The following is a 25,292-nucleotide window of genomic DNA, read 5'->3' on the forward strand; positions in this document are numbered from 1 at the left end:
ATATGAACCTAATTCTAAGAAGTATATCTTTTCAAAGTAATATAGTAAGGTTTCATTTTTGATACATAAAATATTTGCAACAGCAATGAAACGAAAGCAAACTGACCTAGAAGACACTTAAAATAAAAATAATAATTCCTACAAAAAGGTTAAGTAGTCCTATGCATTTACTTGAGATATTTCATGCCACCAAAAAAAAAAAAAACAAAAAAACCAAACACACCCATCTCTTCTAGCCAATATTTAATAATCCCATAGTAATTGATGTATAAAAAAATGTCTTTATGACCTGTTACCACCCAAAAGAATGCATCATAATAACTTTCAAGAATATGTTCTTTGACTTCTAACCTCGGCTCTTCTTTAGAATTACCTGTAAGAAGGAAAAAAAATAAGATTCATATTATACCTATGAAAAATAAAACATCATTCCTTAACAAAAAGTTAAATAGTCCTGGGTACATAATATGCAAGATTGAATTTATAAAACCCAATTTGGAAGGTGATTAAGGAATCTTTTGTCTTAGATTTCTCTAAAATAGCCTTATCTCATTGAATATGAAACTTGCCTAGATTCTAAAAACCTGGCTTTATTAGTTACCTCTAGATTCTTCAATTGTAAGCCAAAAGTACCCAGATTAATGGTTTCAAACTTGAAATTTTTAGACAATATAGTTATCTAAATTAGGAGTTAAACAATATCAATTAAGAAGTTAAACAACATTCTAAAACTCAAAGTCTTCTAAGTCAGACATTTCACAACTATAAAGTAGTACAAATCCACTGCAACATTAAATCTATTATATTTGGACTGGAATTATAATCATTTGAGACCAAAACTGGCTATCTTATGCTGAACAGTTTGTTAAGTAGACTATTTTCAAAATATATAGTCTGTGAAACAAATAAAAGAAGATTTTAGTTGTAAAAAGACTGACAGCATTAGTCAGAAGATGTTTTTTTTTTAAGTATCTACTATTTTAAGTAAATAAACCTACAGTTTATTTTAAAAATCCTAAATTTAAGGCATACATGTATATTCTTCAATATCTTAAGCCTTGTTTTTCCTGCAGAAAAATATTTACATCGACTTTAATTGCCTAGAAATTTGTTGGAATGTTTATAATTGCAAGATAATTTAAAGACCCTAGAAAATGCCAAGACATGTACATTTCTAGGCTTCCAAAAGGCCATCAAATAAATCATATCTAGGCTAGTACTTCTCTGTTCTACAAGATAATATCTTAAGTACTTCAAAAGGAAGTTTGAATACTCAAATGAATTTACAAAATGCTGAGTATATTACATACTCAAAGTTACAAAATACTAAACAGAATTCAACAAGTTTTCTTACTGCTATATTTCTCTCATAGCCTTTCATAACTTTACATAACTATCGTTACATAAGATGTTAGGATTGTGAGAAACTGGATACAAGGTGCATGGGAAGTCTGAACTATTTTTGTACCTTATTTCAAAATACATTTAAAACAAAAAAGTCTACAAAGAGGTAGACTGTAAAAAATAAGTTTCTCTCCTCTATCATCTCCAGTGAACTGTGGTTGCCAGTTTCTTACATATTCTTCTAGAAACTAGTTCTACAATAATATTGTGACTAATCAAGGAAATATAGCATGCTATGTTATCTACACTTATTTGACCACAAAAGCATTTGAGGTAGGGCCTCTATCAACATTATTGAAAATAACGTTTTCAGGAACATATCTGGAAAGCTGTGCCACAGGCAACATATTCTTAACATTATATAAAAACAACAGTAAGAAGCAATCATCTCTACTTATATAAGAGATTTCACCCATAAATCACTCAAGTCTCAAAACAAAGTCATAAGAAATCAAATAATTAGTGATAAGGTTTCACTTTGTGTCCCCACCCAAATCTCATCTCAAATTATAATCCCGTCATGCTGAGGAAAGGAGATAATTGGATCATGAGGGCAGTTTTCCCCATCCCGTTCCCCTGATAGTGAGTAAGTTCTCTTTCCTTTATAAAAAAAACCCCAACTCAGGTATTCCTTTACAGCAGTGTAAAAATGGACTAATACGATGGGGTAATTAGGATAATTTCAAATGCTCAAGAAGAAAGTAAGTTTTGATAAATTTCAAAGTGATATATCTTCTCAGCCTACAGATTAGCAGTCTGTAGAAACATGAATGTTTCCTCTAAAGCAGTGGCCATTAATATTACCATTGGAAATCAGTGATATACACATGGATGAAATCTAACTCCTTAATTAAAATCATTGACTCATAAAAGGCAAAACATCAACTCAATCAACAAAGCTGAGTAAGGTATACAAATCAGAAGTGATGAACTGAGTGGTATTTTTGAAGTGTAATTCTTGCTCAAGAAAAGAAATGTGGATTTTACCTTTGCTGCGGCCAGTACATGTTCCTTGTTAATGACTCTACATTTATTTTCACAAGCGTTTGTCCTGGACTCTTCTGCTAATCGATGAACAAACAGTAAACAGCTCAGATGAACCTTTAAAACAGAAAATCCAAGTGGATTTTTAAATACTGATGCACTGAAATAATGAGTTTTAGAAAATAATTATCTCAAAATTTATTGTTGTACTATTTACTATTGTGATTAAATTAACTCTTCCATTTAGACTTACATAGAATTCAGTCTAATGTAAGTCCATCTTAGGTTCCCTGCAAAGAGACTAGGTCATTGCAATACATGAAACAAGCTTATGTAAGGCAGACCAAAGACCACAAACAATAGCATTTTTTGTAAAGCATCATTATATATCAAACTTATGTAAGATTCACTCAGTAAAAAATATACCTGCTTCTGATACAAATAGATTTGAATTTATAACAAAATTTTAAATTTCCAGAAAATTTTAAATTAAAACATATCAAAAACTACATTTTAGGCTATCATTCTACAATCCGAGGTCAAAGATTTTTAAACAGATATGTTTAATTTGAATATTTATTTAAAAACACGTTACTAGTTGAAATTGTTTAAGTTTGCTTAATTAAAAAGGATATGTACAAAGGCCAAGTTATTTGTCATCTAACAACTATCACAAACTAACCATAGTTACTATTAATAATCTTCAAGACTCTTTTAAAGAAATTATTTAAAATAGATAATATAAGCAGGCTCATAAATTTAAAAGCCTATTAAAAAAAAACTATAGTTATGTAAGATGCCAGCATTGTGGAAAACTGGGTAAAGGATACATGGGAACTGTGTACTATTTTTGCACCCTCTTTTGAGTCTATAAATTATTTTAAAATAGGAATATAAAACAAAAAAGTTTACAAAAGGGTAGACTATCAAAAGTAAGTCTACTCCCCATCTCATCCCCCAGTCAACCATAGCTGACACTTTCTTGTACATTCTTACAGAAACAAGCTCTACATATAAGCAAAACATATGTACTCATCATCAGATAATAAATATATATCAACATTATCTGATATTTTATATATATGTGTATATATATATATATAAACCAGCTCTGATATATTGTATACAATAACATCTTGTTAAGTATTTTACTCAAAATCACCATCCAGAGCAACAAAAGTCTTAACCTATAAGCACATTCCTTGGAATAAAAAGTTAAGGTACATGTAATCCAAGCAAAAGAAAACGTGAAGTGAGCTAAAGTCTTATCCCAATCCCCACTCTAGGATATGTAGTACTCTTATTTATATTATTGCACATATCTTCCCCATCCTTTGCTTCTGCCAGGTACCTGAGGGCACTACTAACTTAGATCCAATTAGATAGTATCTTTAACATGACGTATTTTGTTATTTACATCACAGCAAGTGATTCTTGCAGTTAGAAAAACAATTTATACACAGAACTTAATATTCACTATCTTGTGCACTGCACACTCTCTTCTCCCACTGTTCATTAAATGTTAAATAACTACTAATGTGATGTTTTAATGCTTTATATACTGCAGAAATCTTTAATAGATTGTTAAATAGGTGTTTAATAACATTCTAGTGATATGTGGAGAAAACAGAGGTTTGGGAATTTAAACAAAATGAAGAATCTATGAAAGGTGGATATTCTTTTGGTACATTTTTGATGCACTGTCTTCTTTGAATTCTCACAAGAATTCCGAGGTAAAACATCCTAATTCCAATTATTCACATTATACTGTGTCAATTATTTTTTAAACTTTCAGTGATAGCCCATTTCATTTGGTAGCAAAAACACCCCATAATATGGCACAATTTCATTTGTTAATCTATGCTTTCTACTTCTAAAGGTAAACAGCTTCCAGATACCCTCAGGATAAATTCCAAATTCCTTATCACTAACTCCCACTTGACTGGGGTTCCAGTTTCATCTCTCACCATTCTCAGCTTCCAGTTCTACACTAGGCCTTTTGAACTTCTTTGAGAATTCAAATGCAACCTTGCTCTAGGCATCCTATTTGTTTACAGACTTCTCAAAAAGTCCAAATTCCCCCAATATTTAAGGTTATATTGATCCACAGCACCCTCAACTTCCTATCACTGCATAGACTGCATCATGCTGTAATTTCTGACTTAGCTGCCTTCCTCACTGTACCGTAAGGACAAGAATTATGCCTAGCCTTTTCAACACTGTTAAAGGACAACAGTGTCCTTTAACACATTGCTCAATATGTAGTAGATAGCTAATAATTATTACTGCATGAAGACCCCACCACATCTCCCAAATAAGGCCAAAAGAAATTTTTTTTAAATCAGCCCCAATTAAACTACACTGTCTTAAGACTTAATTCATTAACCTAGATGGAATATCCTTTCCTTTTCATGGTCATGAGCCATGGATGCTGTGATGGTTAATACTGAGTGTCAACTTGACTGGATTGAATAATGCAAAGTATTTTTCCTGGGTATGTCTGTGAGGGTGCTGCCAAAGGAAAATAACAGTTGAGTCAGTGGACTGGGCAGACCCACCCTCAATCTAGGTGGGTACCATCTAATCAGCTGCCAGCAGGGCTAGAATAAAGCAGGCAGAACGTGGAAGTACTTGACTTGCTGAGTCTTCCAGCCTTCATCTTTCTCTCGTGCAGGATGCTTCCTGCCCTTGAACATTGGACTCCAAGTTCTTCAGCTTTTGGACTCTTGGACTTATACTGGTAATTTGCCAGGGGATCTAGGGCCTTCAGCCACAGACTGAAGATTGCATTATCAGCTTCCCTGCTTTTGAGGTTTTCAGACTGGGACTGGCTTCCTTGCTCCTCAGCTTGCAGATGGCCTATTGAGGGACATCACTTTGTGACTGTGTGAGTCAATACTCCTTAGTAAACTCCCCTTCATATATACATCTATCATGTTAGTTCTGCCCCTCTAGCAAACCCTAATACAGATACTGAGACAAATTAGTATCACTTTTTCAGAACTCACAAAATTTTTTTCAAGCAACCTATATCTATGTGATAAAACAGTTAATTGAGTGGTGCTACTCCCGTGTGCTAAGGCTTATATTAAAATGATCAAAACAAAAGTTAGTTTTAGGGTATTTAGTTAGGCATTCAAACTTGAAAAAGATAAGCTATTCAATCAATAATTTACTTTTAAAAATCCGCTTGCTTGAAAAATAAACCAAAAGAAAATTATAAATAAATATTCACTTGACAGTCTCAGTTGACAGAAAGACTGGGACAGCCTGACTTCTTCCTCCCTTTGTCATAGCACTTTTGAATTCTACATGAACTATAAGCACCCAGATATTTGCACAGTATTCCTTTAACAGATGTTAACTCTTTCCCGAGTACCATCCCTGGGGCTAAACCATCGAATAAAGCATAACACAAACAAAATAACAAAATGTCACTGAAGAATAAAATAACACAATGAAATCACAAGTAAAATGCTAGAAATGACATCAATCCACATATAGTTATCATGTATTTCCAAAATTAATTTTACACTCAGAATGTTGAAGCTATTATGCTAAACACTAGGAATACAAAAATTTCCCAGTTCAAGTTCCCAGACTAGTGGGAGAATCAAACCCATAAGGAAAAAGGCAAATGTGTGACACCAGATGATGGAGAAGAAGATAAGACTGATCCTTTCTAAGGATATTAAGGAACGCTTCACTGAAGTAACATTTGAACTGGATTTTGAAAACATTGTAGGTTGCCAAGTAGAGTAGAGTGAAGACATCTTCAAGCAGTAGAAATATCAGGTATAAAAGGCAGCATAAAAGTAGATTAATTTTGTGTTAAAGATAATGGGAGACAGAAGAGAAGATATTCATTCTCCTCAAGAAGCTGCATACCACACTAGGAGACATCAACATATGAAACTCCTAGACAACAATCCAACAGCTCAATTATATAATGTATACTCTTAGGGCTCACCAAGTAAAAAAAAAAAAAAAAAAAAAAAAAACAAAGATCAAAACAAACTTCCTTAACTATAAAAAAAAACTTTGTGGATGATGTAGGATGCCTGCCTGCTATGTAAGATTATGAAGTGTCAACCGTGAGCAGAAAACTATAAAGAAACCAAGGTAATGCATGCCATATACAAGACAGTGAAGGGGAACTGTTAAATGAAAGCCCGAGATGAGGAGCATACTAACTGGGAAAAGCTGGTAACCAAAGAACATTCTATCCCCCATCAACGCAACCACTTGAAATTTCAACTCACCCACCTTCTCATGCCACCTGGATCCCACCGCACAATGGAGTCCCTCTGTCCATGGGTACTTTGGGGCAGAAAGGGGTAGATGTGGGAGGATGCTGACTAGAGAAATTTCTAAGCCATTTGCACCAGTTGGTAGTCTCTTGGATATCTTTGATAGGTACATTTCCGCTCCCTCCATTTAGAAGCCCCAGTGAAAGCTCCATAATAAACTACTTAAAAATGTTTTGCAAGTGAATTTCATTTTAATTCCATTCATTTGTGCCACCGCTATCAGCAGCATAGGGTAGTTAATTGGGGTGGGGCACAAGACAGCCTGTATTGTCTTTTCTTACAGAATTTAAGAAAGGAACAAAAAGAAGGGCAGTGGATAGAAGTAATACTTTTTTGGGGGGAAAATGTGTTTTTGTTCTGTTTTGGCTTCAGAGAACAAATAAGGGGAAAAGTGGAGATAATTCTAGAGTAGTTTAGCAAAAAGGAAGCAACAGATTGGGTGCCAATGGAGAACTCTAGGAAGCAAAAGAGAAAAGAGAAGGTAGAAAAACCAATGTCGCTTAAGAACAGTTAGGATGATGCATTCCCAAGACTATCCCTGTAGTATGCTCCTGTTATCCACAATGGAGTACCTTGATCTTCTGGAAATTATGTGTCCATTTACAATAGTTCCTTTACTCAAAGAGCTCTTGTGACAAGGTACCAAACATGCCTCCTGTGTTTAAACCTACAGAAACAGTGTTCATTGTGCCAGAGGAATATGTGTTCCAGGCATTCAACGCAAAAACTGAATTTATTTCAAGACAGAAACATTATTATACAGTGGTTTGACTGGGACTTCTAATTAGGAGAACATTAGGCTTCAGGTATTATAAGTCAAATAAGACTTCAGTAGTCTAGCTTAAAAACTGACAAGGTGTTCTAGTATTTGTCTAGGAAAATGAATTAACAGTTGAGAGCATTCTTCCTACAAATAAACTTTCGCATCAGGGTCTTTTAGTAAGCACCCTAACCCAGGGGAAACAGGGCAATGTTTGGTTAAATCCGTAAAAAGAGGAGAGGGAAGGAGGCATGGGAGGAAAGAGGAGAGAGGGAGGGAGGCGCTTAAAAGGCATGTGAGCAATGCCTTTTACAACAGCTAAATAAAAATGACCCAGACTGAGTTCCAAAATCTATTTTTTAAAGAGTGTATCTTTCATACCCTTTGCAAGTACATTAATCACAATGCCAGACCGTGTTCCTAAACAGCAATACTTAAAAACTGTAAGCAGCAACGTACGCTAAGCTCATGTAACTAAGAGCCTATCTTTAAAAAGATCCAGATATTTACATTTCGGCGGGGCCCGGGACAACTGAGCGCCAGGAATACGAACTGACACGCCAGGGTGGGGCATACGTAACTTGTCATTGCTGGAACTGCCTTAAACATGGGCCTGAAAGAGCTATTGATTGGCGCTATTGATTGGCTCGGGGCGGAAAAAAAAAAAAAAGGCTAGAGGTTATTGCCCTTACTTTCCTGTCCCCCATTCTCAGCCCGAGAAGGGATGGAATCTCACCAGTAAATCACCACTTTTCTCCAGACGAAGTTGAGGCTTCTGTCGCTTGAAGACTCGCTTTAGAAAGCCACGGGGAGCCTTCCGCTTTATCTGCTTCCTTTGGGAGACTGTGCTCGACAGTGCCATCCTCTCCGTCAGGTATCAGCTGCCTCAGCTTCCGAGGTGTTCCCTGCACCGCACACAAGCTCAGGGAAAACAATCCGGTCCCTGTGACGCTTCTTCAGGCCCAGCAACCGCGATCCAAACGTTCGAATGCGCCGCCAACGGAACGCGCCCGGCGCTCAGTAGTGACGTTAACCCTGCGCAAGCCCCGCCCCTGAGGCGCCTGGCTGTAGGTGGAAAACGGCCACGGTGGGCGGGTCCCGGGAACACCCTGACGTCATTAAGAGTCTGCATCCTCCTTGTATCACTTTTTGTATTATAACTTTTGTTCTGTGGAATTATTTCTCCTAGGTTCCCTAGAGATGATTGGAAGTTGTGAAGAAATACATTGGAAAGCCAAGGCAGTTTTTAAGCACTCACCCTATACTGTCCCTAATACCAATGAACAGAAGTTTGTGTTGTTTTATCAGGATTCCTAAAAAAACCAAGGCAATGCCTTCCTAGCAAGAAAGGCATGATGTTCAGATACTAACAGTTAACAATTTTACACTTCTGCATAATTTTATTTGATCTTACCTTAGGTCTTCTCATGATTCTAGCTTTTCTTTGCAAATGCTGCTCCCTTTAAAGGCTCCTCTCACTTAGCCTAGCAATAACTTTCAGTTGTAGTTTAAATGCTAACTCATTGAACTTTTTGTAACTTCTTCAAGCTGTTAATTTCTCTATCATCTGTGCTACCACAGAGGTATTAATAGTTATCACCTTTATGAGCAGCAAAATCACCTGGGAGACTTTTTAAACTGCGGTTTGCAGGGCCCCGCTCCCAGAGTTTCTCCTTCACTAGATCTGGGGAGGATTCAAAACTTTGCAATTCTAACAACTCAGGAGACATTGGCATTTGCTAGTCTCTGGACCAATTTTTGATTTTAATCATAATTGTCTCTAATACTATCTCGATTGTGATCTCAATATTATATTATTGTGATTTCACCCACACAAATGATCCTTCTACTATCTGGCCTCCCATTTTTTTTTTCTCTTTTTCCCCCCATTTATTTATTTTATTGCATTTTAGGTTTTGGGGTACATGTGAAGAACATGCAAAATTGTTGCATAGGTACACACGTGGCAGTGTGATTTGCTGCCTTCCTCCCCATCACCTACATCTGGCATCTCTCCCCTTGCTATCTCTCCCCAGCTCCCCACCCCCCACCGTCCCTCCCCTATTTCCCCCCACCTGACCCCAGTGTGTAGTGCTCCCCTCCCTGTGTCCATGTGTTCTCATTGTTCAACACCCACCTATGAGTGAGAACATGTGGTGTTTGATCTTCTGCTCTTCTGTCAGTTTGCTGAGAATGACGGTTTCCAGGTTCATCCATGTCCCTACAAAGGACCCAAACTCATCGTTTTTGATGGCTGCATAATATTCCATGGTGTATATGTGCCACATTTTCCCTGTCCAGTCTATAGTTGATGGGCATTTGAGTTGGTTCCAGGTCTTTGCTATTGTAAACAGTGCTGCAATGAACATTCGTGTGCACGTGTCCTTATAGTAGAACAATTTGTAATCCTTTGGATATATACCCAGTAATGGGATTGCTGGGTCAAATGGAATTTCTATTTCTAGGTCCTTGAGGAATCGCCACACTGTCTTCCACAATGGTTGAACTAATTTACACTCCCACCAATAGTGCAAAAGTGTTCCTATTTCTCCACATCCTCTCCAGCATCTGTTGTCTCCAGATTTTTTAATGATCGCCATTCTAACTGGCATGAGATGGTATCTCAATGTTGTTTTGATTTGCATTTCTCTGATGACCAATGATGATGAGCATTTTTTCATATGTTTGTTGGCCTCATGTATGTCTTCTTTTGTAGCGTGTCTGTTCATATCCTTTGCCCACTTTTGAATGGGCTTGTTAGGTTTTTTCTTGTAAATCTGTTTTAGTTCTTTGTAAATTCTGGATATCAGCCCTTTGTCAGATGGGTAAACTGCAAAATTTTTTCCCATTCTGTTGGTTGCCGATTCACTCTAATGACTGTTTCTTTTGCTGTGCAGAAGCTATGGAGTTTGATTAGGTCCCATTTGTCTATTTTGGCTTTTGTTGTCAATGCTTTTGGTGTTTTGGTCATGAAGTCCTTGCCTACACCTATGTCCTGAATGGCTTTGCCTAGATTTTCTTCTAGGGTTTTTATGGTGTTAGGTCTTATGTTTAAGTCTTTAATCCATCTGGAGTTAATTTTAGTGTACGGTGTCAGGAAGGGGTCCAGTTTCTGCTTTCTGCACATGGCTAGCCACTTTTCCCAACACCATTTATTGAACAGGGAATCCTTTCCCCATTGCTTGTTTTTGTCTGGCTTGTCAAAGATCAGATGGTTGTAGATATGTTGTGTTGCCTCCGAGACCTCTGTTGTGTTCCATTGGTCTATATCTCTGTTTTGGTACCAGTACCATGCTGTTTTCATTACTGTAGCCTTGTAGTATAGTTTGAAGTCCGGTAGTGTGATGCCTCCCGCTTTGTCCTTTTTGCTTAGAATTGACTTGGCTATGCGGGCTCTCTTTTGGTTCCATATGAAGTTTAAGGTGGTTTTTACCAGTTCTGTGAAGAAGGTCATTGGTAGCTTGATGGGGATAGCACTGAATCTGTAAATTACTTTGGGCAGTATGGCCATTTTCACAATATTGATTCTTCCTAACCATGAACATGGAATGTTTCTCCATCTGCTTGTGTCCTCTCTTATTTCATTGAGCAGTGGCTTGTAGGTCTCCTTGAAGAGGTTCTTTACGTTCCTTGTTAGTTGTATTCCTAGGTATTTTATTCTCTTTGTGGCAATTGTGAATGGAAGTTTGTTCTTGATTTGGCTCTCTTTAAGTCTGTTATTGGTGTATAGGAATGCATCTGATTTTTGCACATTGATTTTGTATCCTGAGACTTTGCTGAACTTGCTTATCAGTTTCAGGAGATTTGGGGCTGAGATGATGGGGTCTTCTAGATATACAATCATGTCGTCTGCAAATAGAGACAATTTGACTTCCTCCTTTCCTATTTGAATGCCCTTTATTTCTTTTTCTTGCCTGATTGCTCTGGCCAGAACTTCTAATACTATATTGAATAGCAGTGGTGAGAGAGGGCATCGTTGTCTGGTGCCACATTTCAAGGGGAATGCTTCCAGTTTTTGCCCATTCAGTATGATATTGGCTGTTGGTTTGTCATAAATAGCTTTTATTATTTTGAGATACGTTCCATCGATACCTAGCTTATTCAGGGTTTTTAGCATAAAGGGCTGTTGAATTTTGTCAAAGGCCTTCTCTGCATCAATTGAGATAATCATGTGGTTTTTGTCTTTGGTTCTGTTTATGTGGTGAATTACGTTTATAGACTTGCGTGTGTTGAACCAGTCTTGCATATTCGGGATGAAGCCTACTTGATCATGGTGGATAAGCTTTTTGATGTGCTGTTGCATCAGCTTGTCAGTATTTTATTGAAGATTTTTGCATCTATGTTCATCATGGGTATTGGCCTGAAGTTTTCTTTTTTTGTTGAGTCTCTACCGGGTTTTGGAATCAGGATGATGTTGGTCTCATAAAACGATTTGGGAAGAATTCCCTCTTTTTGTATTGTTTGGAATACTTTCAGAAGGAATGGTACCAGTTCCTCTTTGTATGTTTGGTAGAATTCGGCTGTGAACCTGTCTGGACCTGTGCTTTTTTTGCGTGGTAGCTCTTAATTGCTGCCTCAACTTCAGACCTTGTTATGGGTCTGTTCAGGGTTTTGGCTTCTTCCTGGTTTAGGCTTGGGAGGAGGCAAGTGTCCAGGAATTTATCCATTTCTTCCAGGTTTATTAGTGTATGTGTATAGAGTTGTTTGTAATAACCTCTAATGATGGTTTGAATTTCTGTGGAATCTGTGGTGATATCCCCTTTATCATTTTTTATTGCATCAATTTGGTTATTCTCTCTTTTCTTTTTTATTAATCTGGCTAGTGGTCTGTCTATTTTGTTGATCTTTTCAAAAAACCAGCTCCTGGATTTATTGATTTTTTGAAGGGTTTTTTGTGTTTCTATCTCCTTCAGTTCTGCTCTGATCTTAACTATTTCTTGTCTTCTGCTAGACTTTGAGGTTTTTTGATCTTGCTCCTCTAGCTCTTTCAGTTTTGATGATAGGGTGTCAATTTTTGATCTCTCTTTGCTTCTCATGTGGGTACTTATTGCCATATATTTTCCTCTAGAGACTGCTTTAAATGTGTCCCAGAGATTCTGGTATGTTGTGTCTTCATTCTTGTTGGTTTCGAAGAACATCTTTATTTCTGTCTTCATTTCATTGTTTATCCAGTCAACATTCGAGAGCAAGTTGTTCAGTTTCCATGAAGCTGTGCGATTCTGGGTTAGTTTTTGAATTCTGAGCTCTAACTTGATTGCACTGTGGTCTGAGAGACTGTTTGTTACGATTTCCGTTCTTTTGCATTTACCGAGGAGTGATTTACTCCCAATTATGTGGTCAGTTTTAGAGTAGGTGTGATGTGGTGCTGAGAAGAATGTATATTCTGTGGATTTGGGGTGGAGAGTTCTGTAAATGTCTATTAGGTTTGCTTGGTCCAGGTCTGAGTTCAAGTCCTGGATATCCTTGTTAATTTTCTGTCTGGTTGATCTGTCTAATATTGACAATGGGGTGTTAAAGTCTCCCACTATTATTGTGTGGGAGTCTAAGTCTCTTTGCAAATCATTAAGAACTTGCCTTATGTATTTGGGTGCTCCTGTATTGGGTGCGTATATATTTAGGATCGTTAGCTCTTTTTGTTGCATTGATCCTTTTACTATTATGTAATGTTCTTCTTTGTCTCTTTTGATCTTTGTTGCTTTAAAGTCTAATTCATCAGAGATGAGAATTGCAACTCCTGTTTTTTTTTGCTCTGCATTTGCTTGGTAAGCCTTCCTCCATCCCTTTATTTTTAGCCTTTGTGTATCCTTGCATGTGAGATGGGTTTCCTGGATGCAGCACACCGATGGGTTTTGGCTTTTTATCCAATTTGCCAGTCATGTCTTTTGATTGGGGCATTTAGTCCATTTACATTTAGGGTTAATATTGTTATGTGCAAATTTGATACTGCCATTTTGGTGCTAGCTGGCTGTTTTGCCCTTTAGTTGATGCAGATTCTTCATTGTGTTGATTCTCTTTACCTTTTGGCATGTTTTTGGAGTGGCTGGTACTTGTTGTTCCTTTATATGTGTAGAGCCTCTTTCAGGAGCTCTTGTAGAGCTGGCCTGGTGGTGACGAAATCTCTGAGTACTTGCATGTTCACAAAGGATTTTATTTTTCCTTCACTTATTAAGCTTAGTTTGGCTGGATAGGAGATTCTGGGTTGAAAGTTCTTTTCTTTAAGGATGTTGAATATTGGCCCCCACTCTCTTCTGGCGTGTAGGGTTTCTGCTGAGAGATCTGCTGTGAGTCTGATGGGCTTCCCTTTGTGGGTAACCTGACCTTTCTCTCTGGCTGCTCTTAGTATTTTCTCCTTCATTTCAACCCTGGTGAATCTGACAATTATGTGCCTTGGGGTTGCTCTTCTTGATGAACATCTTTGTGGTGTTCTCTGTATTTCCTGGACTTGAATGTTTGCCTGCCTTGCTAGGTTGGGGAAGTTTTCCTGGATAATATCCTGAAGAGTATTTTCCAGCTTGGATTCATTCTCTTCGTCACATTCGGGTACGCCTATCAAACGTAGATTAGGTCTTTTCACATAGTCCCACATTTCTTGGAGATTTTGTTCATTCATTTTTACCCTTTTTTCTCCAGTCTTGCCTTCCCGTTTTATTTCATTGAGTTGATCTTTGACCTCTGATATCCTTTCTTCTGCTTGGTCAATTTGGCTGTTGATACTTGTGCATGCTTCGCGAAGTTCTCGTGTTGCGTTTTTCAGCTCCATCAATTCACTTATATTCCTTTCTATTTTGTCCATTCTCGTTAGCATTTCGTCAAATCTTTTTTCAAGGTTCTTAGTTTCTTGGCATTTGGTTAGAACATGTTCTTTAAGTTCACAGAAGTTTCTTACTACCCACCTTCTGAAGTCTGATTCTGTCATTTCATCACACTCGTTCTCCCTCCAACCTTGTTCCCTTGCTGGTGAGGAGTTGTGATCCCTTTTAGGAGGAGAGGTGTTCTGGTTTCGGGTGTTTTCATCCTTTTTGCGCTGGTTTCTTCTCATCGTTAAGGATTTATCCACCTGTCGACTTTGTAGTTGCTGGCTTTCAGATTGGGTCTCAAATCTTTCAGATTGACGTTCTGTTTGTTGATGATGAGGTTATTTCTGTTTCTTGGTTTTCCTTCTGACAGTCTGGCCCCTCTGCTGTAGGTCTGCTGAGGTTCACTCCAGGCCCTGCTTGCCTGGGGTTCACCTGCAGCAGCAGCTGAACAGTAAGGGTTGTTACCAGTTTTCTTCTTCTGCTATCTTTGTCCCAGAAGGATACCCGCCTATTGTCAATCTGATCTCTCCTTTATGAGGTGGCTCTTTGGATATATAGGGGTCAGGGAGCTGCTTGAGGAGACGGTCTCTTCTTTATTGGAGCTCAAATGGTGAGCTGTGAGCTCTGTTGTTCATTCAGAGCTGCTGGGCAGGTACTTTTAGGTCTGCTGCAGCAGAACTCATAAACTGCTTTTTGTTCCCAGGTGTTCTGTCCCAGGGATTTAGGGCTTTAAGAGTTTCGGTTATGCTGCTGCCTTCTCTCTTTTTTTTTTTTTTTTCCTTCAGAGCTGCCCTGCCCAGCAAGGAGGCAGCCTAGTCATGGTCGGCCTGTAGAGGCTTTGCTGAACTGCTGTGGGCTCCGCCCAGCTGCCGAGTGAACTTCCCTGCAGTCTTGTTTATATGGGTGTAGTTAGAACTGCCTTGGCGAAGGTGGCCCGCCTCTATTGAGGCAGAGTCTCTCTGTAGTGGCGGGTTGCCTTGGCAACGGCGGGCTGCCTCAGCATTGGCTGACTACCTCCGGAGTGGTGGGCTGCCTCGGTAGTGGCGGATGCCGCTCCCCCACAGAGCTGGACCGTCCGGGGTTCAGCTGCGCTTGCTATGAAACTCTCAATCCAGAGTTTCTGGTTGCTGTTCATTTGTGCGGGTGGGACAGGCCGAGTCTGATCACCTGGCTCCCTGCCTCAGATCCTTTTTTAAGTTGGGGTTCCAGTCGCCTGTTGAAGAGGCACTGGGGTCTGTTTGTTTTCCCCTGCGGCTACTCACTGCACTGGCTTAAACAGTGGCACTGAGGTTTGTGGCACTTTTTTTTTTTTTTTTTTTTTTTGCCCTGGAATCTACTCTCCTGGTTCTCTGCTCAGTCCCCTTTTTAAACAGATGAATGGGCGACTTCCTGTGGCTCCAATCGCCAGCCAAAGGGGCACCCGGACCAGTGTATTTTGTACGGAGAACCGCTGCTCTGGGGCGCCAACAAAGCAGCCGCACGGGGCAAAGCAGCAGTGCCGGCTGGCACAGCCACACTGGCCAAAACAGCCGTGCTGGTGACCTGTGGAGCTCCTCCGCCTGGGAATTTCCTAGTCTATGGGCAATAAAAATGCGGTATCCACTCATCCTCTGCGCTTTCACTGGGAGCTGCAATTCTGAGCTGTTCCTAAATGGCCATCTTGGATCCTCGACCCTGGCCTCCCATTTCTAAGACCTCCAATCATCTCCTACATCCTTGAGTTATTCATGCCTGTGGTCATACACTAGGTGATGTCATTACTAAATACCTTACCTTTTCATATTTTCAATTTAGTTGTCTTTCTTCAACCGCATCTTCTATTTTTGAACTTACTTTCTCCAACAATTCTTCCATGCTGCTGGGACTACTCTCCTATCTTTTTGGTTCCTCTCACCCCACCCCTAACCCTGCCACCCCACTCTATGCCTTATCTTCCCTCCTGTAGTCCATTGTGCATTGGTCATCATAATACTCCCCTATATTTCTCCACAACTTTCTAGCTATTCTCTTTTATCCTCTTGCAAACCTGGCAAAATTCTTCTTTTCTTTCTAACCCCATTCTCAATCTCCAGTGATAATATTGCTTCATCAACAAAATAAAATTAAAAAAAAATTCATAGAGACTTACTGTATGCTTTCACTACCCCATCTACCCATCAAACACTACCTGCTCCCATGGATGAGATGCCAACTACTCCACTTGTGCCTGAGATCAAGACCCTTCCCTTTCTTAAGGACATTTCTATGAAATTCTACTTGCTCCTCTGCTTCATGAATTTTCCTTCTTTGCCAATTTTTTGCCATCAGCACCCACAGAGCTTATAATAGCTCCAATCTTTTGAAAACCCTCTCTTAATCTGACCTTTTGCTGTTGTCCTTCTACAAAACAAAACAAAACTAGAAATGGTTGGCTAAATTATATGTCTCCAAATAACTGTTCTCTCATTGTCTGTTGAAGCCAGTACAATCAGACTTTTGTACCTGTCTCTTCACCAAAATTGTTTTGGTCAACATGACCAATGGCATCATACTTGCAAATCCTATGGCCAATTTTCAGGCTTCAGCTTATTTGTCCAACCAAAAGTATTTGTTGACTTTCATGATTTCTCCTTCCATGAAACAATATCTTAAATTGGATATGATTCTCTTTTGTTTTTCTTTGTGCTTGATAACATCTCAGTCTCCTTTTTTGGTTCTTCCTTTTCTCTTTGATCTCTAAATCTTAGAGTACTCCATGACCCCATCCTGAGATTTCTCCTCTATCTACACTCACACCCCATGTGATCTTGTCCAGTATTATGGCTTTAAATACCAAATTTACATCTCCAGCTGATTCTCCCCTAAACTTCAGGCATGTATATCCATTTCTCTGATGGACAAGAATTCTAAAAGTCATCTTAACACTATGTCTAAAATTAGGTCTTGATCTGCCCTTGCACCCCAAACATGTTTCTCCCACTCTCTTACCTATCTTATCTGCTGGCACTTCCAACCTTCCAGTTACTCAAGCCAAAATCCTGGAATTGTCTTAGCTCCTCTCTTTATCTAACTCCACATTAAATCTTTCAGGAAATCCTATCAGTTGTACTTGCAGTATCTGATCACATCTCACCACTTCCGCTGCTACCACATTTGGACTAGACACCATCATTCACATGGCTTATTGCAACATCCTCCTGAGAGTGTCTCAATCTGTTTCTATTCTTTCTTAACAGAACAGCTGGATTTAATTCAGATTATGTCATCTCAGACCTCACTAGTCATTTCCCACCTCCCTTAAAAATAGAAAACAAAGTCCCTATAGTGACCTGAGGCCTTATGTGCCCCCTGCAAATGCACATGCACTTACAAATATATAATTAACTTACTTATCTTCTATAATTGAGCAACTCACTCTCCACCAGCTGTGTTAGTCTCCTTAATATCTTCAATGCTTCAGATGTTTGTGTCCCCCCAAAATTCATATGTTGAAATCTAATCATCAATGTGATGATATTAGGAGGTGAAGCCTTTGAGAAATGATTATGTCATGAGTGCAGAACCCTCATAAATGGGATTAATGCCCTTATAAAAGAGGTCCCAGGGAGCTGCATTCCCTTTTCCACCAGGTGGGAACATAGCTAGAAGGCACACCATCTATGAAATCCAAAAGAGGGCTCTCACCAGAACCTGACTTTGCTGGCACCATGATCTCAGACTTCCCATCCTTCAGAACTGTGAAAACAAATTTCTGCTTTTTATAGGTGCTGTAGTTTGAATGTTCCCTTTAAAACTCACACTGAAACTTAATCCGTAATGTGGCAATATTGAGAGGTGAGGCCTTTAGGAGGTGATTGGGTCCCAAGGATTATGCCCTTATGAATGATTTAATCCATCCATGGGTTAATGAATTAATGGGATATCATGGGAGGGGAACTATGGCTTTATAAGATGAGGAAGATAGTCCTGAGCTAACACATTAGCATGCTCAGCCTCCTCACCATGTGATATTGTGCACCATCTCAGGAATTTACCGAAAGCCTTCAATGGCAAGAATGCCCTCAGCAGATGCAGCCCCTTCACCTTTAACTTCCTGGCCTCCAGAATTGTGAAAAATAAAGTTCATTTCTTAAAGATTAACCAATGTTAAGTATTCTGTAATAGCAAGAGAAAATTAACTTAGACATTAAGTCCCCCAATCTATGGTGTTTTGTTGTATCATACCAAGCACACTAAGATAATATCTTTCAGATGGACTTCAAGTACATGCAACAAAACACACTCACCCATCAGGTGTTCACACTAGCTATTCCCTCTGTTAAGAATGCTTTTTGGCTGGGCACAGTGGCTCACGCCTGTAATCACAGCACTTTGGGAGGCTAAGGCAGGCAGATCACCTGAGGTTCTTATATTTTTTTAATGACAGAGTATCACTATGTTGCCTAGGTTGGTCTTGAACTCCCGGCCTCGAGTGATCCTCCTATCTCAGCTTTCCAAGTCACTGGGATTACAGGTATGAGCCACCCAACTAAATTTGTCATTTTTAAAATATATGAATGAGTCCATTTTGATGTCAACAACTTTTATATTTCTCAATCTTAATCAAGACTTTTGTTTAAAACACTTCTGATAAATCATCCTGTAGTGAGGTTTTGATTGTCCCATGGTGCTAGGATGGACTTATCTTGGGTTATTGGTCTGGTCCCACTTTGGAGGGAGTAAATGACTACTACGAGTCAGCGTCAAAATCCATTTAGCCAGATTTGAACAACAGAAAGGTTTCAAAAAAGTGGCTCTCCAGCTAAACCTGTATTCCATTATTAAGTTCAATTTTTGTCTGCTCCATAGTCTTTTGCTATCATATCAAAATGCTGGGTCAGCTTTATGCTGTTAGTACTTGCATTACTGCACAAATTTAACAAGTAACAGATACACAGCTTAAAAAGGGGAAATACAAGGTAAATTAGCATTATTATGACAATCGCAGTTTGCATAATGGCATTGAGCCACAAACCTAGGCTTAAAGGCAACCAGTTTAAATAAATCAATGACCACTGTCTTCCAAGTGGAAAAACTGGGCATTGAAAGGAATTAAGTTTCATTATGCTAGGGAGCCATTTTCTGCCATCTCGGAAAAGCTGTCTAGAGCATGAAAATATAAACACCTTGTCTTGCTTTGTAGTTTAAATACCTCTGGCTATAGTGTCAGGTAGCGTGGTAAATTTTCTGTGTAACCCATGCATTAGGCATGAGACTTGTTCCTTAAAATTCATCTACTTTCAGCTTATAGGGCTCCAAGAAGAGAGTAGTTTCTCTTTTAATAACTCTATGGAAGAAAATTGGATTGGAGGAAACTAGAAGAATTTAGGATCTAGTCTAGTCTACAGGTAGACAACAAGAACTTGAAAGCAATGTGCAGAGCTACAATCTAATAATAGGTGTACTATAGCTTTCCTTTAGAAATGTAACTTTTTCTCTCTATATGGGTAACATAGAAATCAGATTTTAAAACCTCTTTGGACTAGGAAGCCAAACCAAGGTAGATTTTAGATTTTACTTGTTGTCTTCAAGTCCCTAGACCTGCCGAAAAGTGACAGTTTTTATTCATTCACTGTAAGCCTGGGAACCCTTGAAGTGAGGTATTCTATGCATATTCTCAAATATGACACTGTAGTCAAAGCCTTGGTAACATAACCAGCATTTCCAATCACATCAAGAGAGAGAAGATTTTTTATTGAACTTACACAAATATGTATAGTGCCATAAGAATACACACTAATAGTTTCAAAATTTGGGGGGAACCAAGTAGAAAAAGCAAATGTCTCCACCTTTATTCACAGAAGTATACTTTACCAAATTGCTGTATAAATTACTCTAGATAAAAAATTTTCTGGCCGGGTGCAGCGGCTCATGCCTATAATCCCAACACCTTGGGAGGCCAAGGCAGATGGATTACCTGAGGTCAGGAGTTCAAGACCAGCCTGGCCAAATAGTGAAATCCCGTCTCTACTAAAAATACAAAAATTTGCTGGCTGTGGTGGTGGGCATCTGTAATCCCAGCTACTCAGGAGGCTGAGGTAGGAGAATCCCTTGAACCCAGGAGGCAGAGGTTGCAGTGAGCTGAAATCATGGCATTGCACTCCAGCCTGGGTGACAAGAGCAAGACTCCGCCTTTAAAAAAAACTATTAAATATGGAAAAGATACCTAAGTTAATAACTAACAATGCTTCAAATAAAAGTTATTATTATTTTTGTCAGTTATTCAAGGTGATATAATTAATTTTTTATCTTTTTTAGCAGTTTCATGAGCCAATCAGTTTCTTTATGGAGAGTTCTGGAAACTTTTTGTTTAGTCCATTTATCTTAAAGTTTTTTGAAACCTGTATTTAACAGTACTTGTTAGACTCTTTTCCATGAATCTGGTTGTAGGTGTCTTTAGAAAAAATTCAAAACATTAACTATAGATGACAAAAACTTAGAATAATTATGGCTAAAAATCTAATGAAAGTTTACCATAACCAGAAAATGACAAAATTTGGTTGTTTTGTGGCATGCAACAGAATAATTGGAATTATGGCTGATGACATACTAGATTTCTAAAATATAATTTTGGAACGATTAGAATTTTGGAACATTCATATCAATAACATATTCTTAAACATAAATGAAAGAAAATCTTGTATCACCTGTCATTTGACAGTGCTTCCCATGTAATTTACCAAATAAGCCTAATCATTTAATGTCTCCACTAGGTAAGAGATACATCTTTTGAGGCCCTTCCAGGGCCCAAATGGAAGATTAATTTTAGGTCAAAAAGAACTAACTTACAATCTTGATTTCAAGAGAGCCTGCCAAAGATGTCAAAAGATTGAAAACACCAATAAAAACAAAACCACAGGTCACTGTGAAATAATAGTCATTTATTTAATCAGAGTGATAATCAGAAAACTTAAAGAAAGCTACTTGACTGTAATAGCCTTAACCCTTTCAAATCTCAGTTTTTCTACATAATCAGTAAAATCTAAAAAGACAGCCCAGGAAAATATCTTTATAAATACAACATCTTTGGGGTTTTATTTAGGCTAATTAAAAAGGTTTAAAAAAATCTGCAGGTGATTGCTTTCTCTTAGGAAAAGCCCATTTAGATAATCCATAAGTCAAACAAGATGGAAAAGTCCTTGGAATCCATCAGAAACAGAGTGTGTGTCCAAGGTTATGAATATATACCACATTAAAGAGGAGTATAAACAAGAAAAGTAGTACCTTGAACTGTAGAATACATGGCTTTAGTAACAGCATGGGAAGTGTCCTCATTACATAGAACAATTCAGACACATCAAGATAAGTCAAGACTACAGAATCAAGTTATACTGGAGGAAAACATTATTTTTCTGGAACTTAAGGACAGAAATTTTAGTGACAGTTAGGACATCAGAGTTAGAACCAGAGAAAAGGGTTACAAAAGCTGATGAGAAAATTCAAAGTGAGAGTTATTACCCTGCCAAGTAAAAAGATTTAACTTCTGGAAAGGAGAGCGAGCTGAAGGCAATGATGTACAACCTGCAAATTATGTGCAAAATATGGCAAAAGTCAAACTTCTGAGATATTAATCTGAGAAGCTTCAAAAGTAAAACTCTACTTTAAAAACTGAAATTACCATTACAAATGGAGAAGACAGCATTTCCAACCTGAAATTAGGGAATAAACAGATCACAGGAAGAAATGTGGCAGAAATAAAAAATGTCTACAATTTAAAAGATGGCTGTTGAAGAAACAGATTTCAAAACTAAATCAAAACCTCTTGCAATTTTACTAAGAGCGGATCAATACTTCAAGGAAAACTTGTTGTAACTTTAGGGAAACAAATCTTTAGTTTTGCATCCATGTATTTTTTAAATTAAAGATCAATCTTTTAAAAGACAAATAATTTTCTTCTGATTGTAGCCCATTTGATTACACATAAAATTCCTTTCATAAATTCATTATTAATGAACCTTTTACAGCCTGCATAGACCCTCAACAACATAATTAGACATTATGATTTGTCCTATACTTACTCTTAAATAACCATACAAGATTCTTTTTCATATAAAATTATTCTCTTTTCTTTTTAACTTTTCTTACCAAACGTACATCTTCATACTCATAACCTCTTATATCTCTCTCCTACTTACGGGTTTCTTTCTATCTTTTTATTTTCTTTCTAAATCCATGTTTTCAAACAACTTTGTAATAAGATCAGACAAATAAAATTAGTTTTTTTCAATAGAGAACACATTCTAATGTCTTTCTAATGCCCCTGCACAGCACACAAGGCAATTTTTACGCTGGACAGTGATACCTTATATTATTGCTCTGAACTTAAAATTTTGACCTGTTTGATCTGAAATTACAACTTTTATAAACATTTATCCAGTTTTTAAAAAATATTAATATTTCAATTAATTGTTCCAATACCCTAAGCACTTATTAGCCAGAAAAACCTAAATTTACATTAAAAGGGATGACTCAGATGTCTAGGTTGATGGTTGCCATAGAGCTATCGTAAGTTGTAAAGCTGTAATTAAAAGCTCTTTAAGACTTTTTTGATTTTCCTATCTTTGCTGCAATGCTATCAGCAGTGAGTTTTATCTCAACACCCAAAGACGCATCAGCAGATTCAAAGTAGAAAGAAAAAATAGAGAAAAAGAGAATGAAGAAGATTTTACATGTTAACTCTATATTTGCAGAGATTTTTAAAAAGAGATTTAAGCTATGACCATCTGGTCTCTAAATTTTTCTTGTTGTAATTTGCCCATCAGTTTAAAAATGAACATAATAATGAGCAGTGGGCTATGTTATAGCCAGCTGGAGTCCCAGAAACGCTGGTAAATCTTAATGTTGGAGAAGTCCATTTAAGTTCTTATTAAGCTCTCAAAAGCAAAGAAAATCCCATAAATCCTGTAATAGAATGTCAGGAGTTTCTATACCAGTGTTTTAGATGATGATTTCCCTGGTGGCTTTTAGTTAGCCATTCTGCACCCATCATTTTTGTAATGTTTAGTTTTGCTTTTGGAAGATTTTTAGAAACAAACAAGAGAAAAGAGACAAATTATTTACAGACATATGTAACTAAACCAAAATAAAACCAAATTCAGAGTGCTCACAAAAATTTTAACCCACGTGTGTAGATCAAACAAAAGATTAAATTAGGCATGCAGAAAAGAGCAAAACTAAATTAACCAGAAAAGACTGTCTTACAGAGAGAAAATAAATTCTGTAGAAACCAGAGTATTCAAACTAGAGGGACACCTGTATTTATACCAGAAGAGACTTGCCAGAAAAGACTTTTTGTCTTTTATCATCCCAGGGAGGATATAAAGTCCTGTATCAAAGGCTGCCTTATAACCAAACCATATCCCAAAAAGGTTAAAAAAAAAAATCAAAAACAGAAAAACCATCTCTACCAAAAAGAAGAAGGCTCTACTGAGGAAAGATTCCCCAGGACAGAAATGGCAAGCCAGGAAAGTAGAGAGCTCAGAGGGCTCAAGTGAGTGCTGTACACTAAATCCAAGAATTGCCAATTCATTCCCAAAGTGATAATGCTTCAAGTCTTGCTTCTGGATACCATTTACGTCAACCTAAATAATAAATAGAAAAACTCTCTAAAAGAAAACAATATTTATTCAGAAATAGGGTATCATAATGGAAATATACAGGGGCCATAGTAAACTATGTGCATATTTAGGGACATAAAGAAAGACAAAGGTTTTTAAAGAAAAAATGAAGAAGATTACATAATTTTTTTGAGACAATTATCCTTGACTATGGCATCAATCAGAGGTTGGACAGGCAGATGCTGGACAGTTGTCCTTGCAGAAGTATGTTTTGTGTAAGGTTGCAATGGCCTTTGTGTAAGATTGTAGTTTTTGCAGTCTTTTGTGATAGTTATTGTTATCAGGCAATTGTGCATGACCTTCCCCAGCTCTATTTCTCAGGGATTATTTTTTCAAACACAGGTGACTCCATTTTTTATTCTAACAACTTTCCCATCTCTTTTTTTCTGACCCTGACCCTCATTCACTCTTCCTCTAGAAATTATAGTTATTACACTGGGCCTACTCAGATAATCCAAGACAATTTTTCATCTCAAGATCCTTAACTTAATTAAATCTGAAAATCCTTTTTTCCATGTAAGGTAGTATTTTCAGGTTCTGGGGACTAAGACATAGACATTATCAGCAGGTTGTTATTCTGCCTACCACAAGCTCTCTTACTGAACTTGATTGAAGAGCATTGTGGTTCAATAGAATTTTCTACAGTGATAGATATATTCCGTATCTTCTCTGTCCAATACAGTAATGCCATCCATATGGCTGTTGATTATTTGAACTGTAGCTAGTATAACTAAAAACAAAAATTTTATTCAATATAATTAATTTTACATTTCCATTTAATAGCCACAGGTAGCTGGCTCATAGATGTCATACTGGTCAGCACAGTGAGAGCAAACTAACAAATAATTTTAACAAATAATTCTCTCCAAAGTTTTGGAGGTGAATAGGAGGCAGAAAGTAGAACTAAAAAAGGATTTACAATTTATTTGCATTTTTACATCTTTACAATGAAAGTACACTAATAGGTATTTTAAAAGCCTATTTACTTAAAAGAATATTTTTAGTTGGATAAGGAAGGAATAATTTTATTTATCCCCGTAGTGAAGCTACATTTTATCTTATTTGATCTTAATAAAAGTATATTGGTAGGGCTGGGATGAATACTATAATTTCTATTTTACACAAATGGAAATCATCAGAGAGTTTGAAAGGCCCAAAGTATGATAGCGTGTATGGAAAATTTAAGGTCTTAACCCAGGTGTTTTAATTTTTCAATATATTATAACGTCTTCAAGTGGAAGAGAAACATCTGAATTTTGCTAAATTGCTTTCTTTTAAAAACTTTATTTTTATAGACTTTCATCCTCATTTATTAAAGAGTCACAGAGTATAATATTGAAAAACTTTAGCACAACCTACAATTTCAAACTGTTCTCCTTTTATCATTTTTCAGTAATTTAAG

At 37.5% G+C, this 25,292-nt stretch overlaps 1 protein-coding gene across 2 annotated transcripts; it reads right to left on the minus strand.

The window, feature by feature from the left end:
* Nucleotides 1-226: 226 nt before the first annotated feature.
* Nucleotides 227-24,581, minus strand: CENPW (centromere protein W). Of its 2 annotated transcripts, none has more exons than XM_032274851.1 (5): nucleotides 24,571-24,581; nucleotides 18,269-18,275; nucleotides 8,195-8,771; nucleotides 2,392-2,465; nucleotides 227-373 (listed from the first exon to the last, which is right to left on the minus strand). In XM_032274851.1, exons 3-5 carry the CDS (start codon nucleotides 8,318-8,320, stop codon nucleotides 370-372), a joined length of 204 nt encoding a protein of 67 aa, XP_032130742.1. In that variant the 5' UTR covers nucleotides 8,321-8,771; nucleotides 18,269-18,275; nucleotides 24,571-24,581; the 3' UTR covers nucleotides 227-369. The 2 variants fall into 2 exon arrangements, with proteins under 2 accessions (XP_032130742.1, XP_032130741.1); XM_032274850.1 differs by having other exon boundaries at nucleotides 2,392-2,505.
* Between the last annotated feature and the right edge of the window lie 711 nt (nucleotides 24,582-25,292).

This window comes from Sapajus apella, unplaced genomic scaffold (genome assembly GCF_009761245.1).
Source record: "Sapajus apella isolate SASKATOON/1434 unplaced genomic scaffold, GSC_monkey_1.0 scaffold6, whole genome shotgun sequence".
NCBI classification, from domain to species: Eukaryota; Metazoa; Chordata; class Mammalia; order Primates; family Cebidae; genus Sapajus; species Sapajus apella.